This window comes from Lottia gigantea, assembly GCF_000327385.1.
Source record: "Lottia gigantea unplaced genomic scaffold LOTGIsca_117, whole genome shotgun sequence".
NCBI classification, from domain to species: Eukaryota; Metazoa; Mollusca; class Gastropoda; family Lottiidae; genus Lottia; species Lottia gigantea.
The window spans coordinates 448,267-453,529 of record NW_008707167.1 but is presented as its reverse complement, the minus strand read 5'-3'; the positions used below and the strand labels follow the sequence as shown (position 1 = coordinate 453,529).

General features: G+C 34.5%; 1 protein-coding gene across 1 annotated transcript; it reads right to left on the bottom strand.

Annotated features, from left to right (window-relative positions):
• Nucleotides 1-537: 537 nt before the first annotated feature.
• On the bottom strand, nucleotides 538-2,106 carry LOTGIDRAFT_237777 (hypothetical protein). Its single transcript, XM_009047813.1, has 2 exons — nucleotides 1,983-2,106; nucleotides 538-1,088 (listed from the first exon to the last, which is right to left on the bottom strand). Exons 1-2 carry the CDS (start codon nucleotides 2,098-2,100, stop codon nucleotides 721-723), a joined length of 486 nt encoding a protein of 161 aa, XP_009046061.1. The 5' UTR covers nucleotides 2,101-2,106; the 3' UTR covers nucleotides 538-720.
• Nucleotides 2,107-5,263: the final 3,157 nt, after the last annotated feature.

Below are 5,263 nucleotides of genomic sequence, written 5' to 3'. Positions count from 1 at the left end.
GCCAAAGATCAGCCGAATTTTGTTGACCTACATAAATTACACNCGGAAGTTATTCAACNCGGAAGTAGATTTGAAGTTCAGTCGCTTTCCTGTTGAAAATCGGAAATGACGTACAAAATTTGACTGTATCATATTATTAACATTAGTGAAGTCTTTTTGCATTTAAAATTTCAGATCAATGGATGCAAAAGCAAAAAAGTTGCAAAAAAATCGAAAAATTTGATCGAAAAAAGTGAGCGACGAATTTTCGAATTTCGTAATTTTTCAAGTGCTATCAGGTCAGAAATTACAGGTAGATTGTAAAAATGAAAACCCGAAGAAAATCGATGCAAAAATGCGCCTTCTAGAGCCGATTTTCGACTTTTTGCACATGATGAACTGTGGCACTTCCGGTTTTGCAAAAATGTTCCAATTTATATTTATGCACATCGTCACCTATATAGAAGGTCTATGAAATTCGAAACGTTACTACAACTACTGCAGTCTAAGCTCGGGAAGGTGTGGACGAAACGAAAAAAAAAAAAAAAAAAAAAAAAAAAAAAAAAAAGAATGGACATTTCGATAACAAACTGGGACTTTGCTGAAAGCAAAGTCCCACAATAAGATATGCCAATTTTAGTTAGAGTTTGAAAACTTATTAAACTGTCACTACTGGTATAATATAGAGAGTGTAGGGTAAAGTGTTTAAGGGTTTGGTCATATCTCAATATTCCTATAGCTCTAACAAGTTTTCTGTGCTACTATAGAACCAGTGTCTTGTTTAAATTTATCAGCAGGTATATTACTGTATTCAATGTCATACAAATAACAGGACCTTCTATAATTCATAAGTGTTTTGCATTCCTTCATCGCCGCACAATTCTGTTTACACTCCTCCACGTTCATATCTTCTGCCACAAAGATAATTGGTTTTTGTTGCAGAACACAGAAGAATTTTATGTCTTCACTAATATCATATCTCTGTAACCAAAATGTGCTACATTTGTTATTCTTCTCACATAATGGTTTGCATTCATCTTCGGTTTTAACCAAATTTAGCTTCAAATACTCATAATACAACCATTTGTCTTTTGTAATATTATAACAATCTGAAATAAATACCATATTCACATATAATTTGTTATACTCAAAGATTACATTGTAGATGTTTCGCCGTAAGATCGCAACTCGTATTGATAGTACTAATTGAGGGTACTCGAGGACCATTAGTATATGGGTGACTTTTCTGGCACTCTTTCAAAGACGTTTTATACTAACACGAACTTCAAGAGACAATTCGTTAATTTTAAAACACGAAAAATATCTTAAAACATTACGCAAGGTTTTAAAGTTCGTTTTGATTATTGGAAGCTGTTAAAAAACTTGGGTATGGATTTGAGTAATATATACGCCTCTATATGTCTCTTGTGTAATTAGTAATCTAGCAGTTTGATCTAGTTATGGTGTTTGGTTTTATAATGGATCGATATTATTATTTGAAACTTTTAAAATACCTGCGAGACACATTTCTCTCAAATCTGGTGTTAATTTTGCTCAAATCCTAACAGTAGTTTCTAAACGAACTTGCAAAATCTTACGTAGTGTTTTTAAATATGTTTGTATTGCGTTCTAACGTTTTAGCAGCGTCTTTGCTAAGCGTGTGCTTTACAATTACACCGCTCAAGGAGATGTCGATCTAATGGCGTTCCCCAACCATCCAGAACAGATCGCAGAATCTTGGCGTTGAACGCGTTCAAAATAAACACCATGACTTGAGGAAATAGTGTCGACAATGGCGACAATTGCACGATGCCTGGTGTGTCCTATACGCTAAAACCACGCTCTGAGCCAAACTTCCATCTCAGCAGTAGCACCGTAAGAAGCTTCCGGTGTAACGAGGCCATAGAGAATAGTTCAAAAGAATTAGATGCATGCACAATAACTGCCCACCCCAAATATGCGCCAAGGACTATAGTCTCTAGGTTATAGATGAATAATTTTACCTTCTTTTCCTGCGTCAACAGCTTTTCTGGTGCGTAAATTAGGTTTAGGACTGGCGACTTGTAAAGAAACAACACACAGTACAACAATTACCAACATCAAATTAGATATGACAGTCATTTTGTCTTCTTGATAGAGTTGTGAGTAGAGAAGGTAAGTTTGTATGGGTTTATATAGAAGAGAAGAGAAACGTGGCAAGCAAGAATTAAAGTTGTCTTAAAACTGCATTAGTCCGAAACATCTGCCTCCATTTCTAGTGGATATTTTGGAGTAGAATCAGAAGAAAAAGACCCTGTTAAATGGAGATTTTCCACACCTCCAAAGATACGTTTTTCTGTAACATAATATTGAATTACCTTTAATATGATTGTAAATAAGTGTTGGACATCACCGTAACTTTTGTTTTGTTAGTATCACGTGTCTCCGTGACCTTTGAACGTTTGACTTCGCACGCAGTTTTAAATGGCCGATCAGTTTCGCAAAAAAAAAAAAACTTTGATGGAACCGGATACATGTAGGTAGAAAATTATGGTATGAATGAACTACAAAAATATTCATTTTTATAAATATACCTGGGTTATCTAATTAGGTTTAAAACCATCGCACCTGTGGTGACGCAGAATGTACCTATTTAACAGGGCTTATTATTTCTGTCTCTACACCAGCTGACATCTGTCCAGATAGCTTTCAGAACTGGAGTAGAGAAAGGTGATACACCAGCTGACATCTGTCCAAATAGCTTTCAGAACTGGAATAGAGAAAGGTGATACACCAGCTGACATCTGTCCAAATAGCTTTCAGAACTGGAATAGAGACAGGTGATACACCAGCTGACATCTGTCCAGATAGCCATCAGAGCTGGAAAAGAGACTGATGTTACACCAGCTGACATCTGTACAAATAGCCATCAGAGCTGGAAAAGAGACTGATATTACACCAGCTGACATCTGTCCAGAAAGCCACCAGAGCTGGAAAACAGACAGTTGTTTCGGTCTAAAATTGCATATGCAGCCTATACTGGCACGTTAAATTTTGATGGAAAACCGCACTTTGGTTTAGAATAGAATATATTTTCTAATTCGGAAGCGTAAAGATACTGAACTAACTTCACTTAGTACTGATGGTACACAAGTTCAGTAGCGTGATGACCATCATGTGCGTTGACAACTGCCACACAACGACTCTGAATGGACTTTGTGAAGCTTGTAAACAGTTCATTAAGGAAACGCTATTGTCGATGCAAAATAGTGCCAAGATTTTGTAAATTCTGTGGTTGGTTCTGGCGAGTACGCAATGCGCTTTCTCTCTGTTGGTTTGAGCAAAAAGAATACAAACTGCGTAGACAGTTGAAATTGACACTGTTAGTTTTTCATACGCCCACATGGAAATGTGGACGTATATTGCCGTCGCCCCTGTGCGTCGATCCGTCGGTCCGTCAACTTTTCGTGAGAACCAGGGATCATTAGTTGCCCATATATGCCGGACATGACCGACTCTCCTTCTAAAATGTATTTGAGTTATTGCTGTTGACTTAGGAAAACCGCATCAAAATTTGTTCATGACCACAATAGAGATTTCATGTGATTTTTATGAATTGTTTTATTTATATTGATGAGATCTTGGTCATGTTTTAATTTTCAACAATGATATTAGAGCTGTGTGATTTAGTAATTTGATGTATTTGGGTTATTGATATTGATTTAAAAAAAATTGTGGAATTTCTCAGCATAAATAACTGTCAGTAGATATATATATCATTAAATTCAATATAATATTTCTTTAATATGAGAATATTCATATTTTAGTCACTAAAGACTGTTTATCATTTCTGACATCTGCCAGTGGGCGTATGTTATACCTTGCCTGGTGAGCTATCTCTGTTCATTGCCACAGAACCACACAACGGATTGTAATTCAGAAAAATCTCAATTTGATCCAAATTGGCCAATAATGACCCCACTGCCGTGAATGACGAATGACGAGGAACCTCAGACCTCTAGTTGAAAATTTGAATGGCGCAAATTGATGCTAGCAATGTCCCTGATACACATATAAAAATTTAGAAAACCTATTTACAATCCCATTTATAATTTAATCAATGGTAAGGAAAATGCTTATTTGGATTTGATAGAACAGATACGCCAATATTTTGGTCACAGATTGCGTAATATTGCATTCTGTTGAAAAATATCCTTTCATTAAAGAAATGGGAAAGAAAAAAAGGCAATATCATAAATAATAAATTGTGCCAATATAAGTTACAGTTTGAAAACTTATTAAACTGTCACTACTGGTATAATATAGAGAGTGTAGGGTAAGGTGTTTAAGGGTTTGGCCATATCTCAATATTTCTATATCTCTAGCTAGTTTTCTTTGCTACTAACCATCCAAATACGTGGATACTGTTCGGTCTAATCTCTAGTGATCTGTGTTACTATCAGTGTAGACATTCGTATCAATATATCGGCAGTTATCTTACTTTATCTGTTACCTACCTTGAATATAGATCTGATGTTAGAGATAACAAGTTTATCTGTTACTTACCTTGAATGTGGATCTGATTTTAGAGATAACAAGTTTATCTGTTATCTACCTTGAATATAGATCTGATTTTAGAGATAACAAGTTTATCTGTTATCTACCTTGAATATGGATCTGATTTTAGAGATAACAAGTTTATCTGTTACCTACCTTGAATATAGATCTTATTTTAGAGATAACAAGTTTATCTGTTACCTACCTTGAATATAGATCTGATTTTAGAGATAACAAGTTTATCTGTTACCTACCTTGAATATAGATCTGATTTTAGAGATAACAAGTTTATCTGTTACCTACCTTGAATATAGATTTGATATTAGAGATAACAAGTTTATCTGTTACCTACCTTGAATATAGATCTGATTTTAGAGATAACAAGTTTATCTGTTACCTACCTTGAATATAGATCTGATTTTAGAGATAACAAGTTTATCTGTTATCTACCTTGAATATAGATCTGATTTTAGAGATAACAAGTTTATCTGTTACTTACCTTGAATATAGATCTGATTTTAGAGATAACAAGTTTATCTGTTATCTACCTTGAATATAGATCTGATTTTAGAGATAACAAGTTTATCTGTTACCTACCTTGAATATAGGTTTGATTTTAGAGATAATAAGTTTATCTGTTACCTATCTTGAATATAGATCTGATTTTAGAGATAATAAGTTTATCTGTTACTTACCTTGAATATAGATCTGATTTTAGTGATAACAAGTTTATCTGTTACCTACCTTG

Coding starts and splice junctions, on each gene's coding strand:
- LOTGIDRAFT_237777 (XM_009047813.1), bottom strand. CDS start 2,100: ATGACTGTCATATCTAATTTGATGTTGGTAATTGTTGTACTGTGTGTT. Junction 1,089..1,982: donor TGTTGACGCAGGAAAAGAAG/GTAAAATTATTC, acceptor TATTTATTTCAG/ATTGTTATAATATTACAAAA.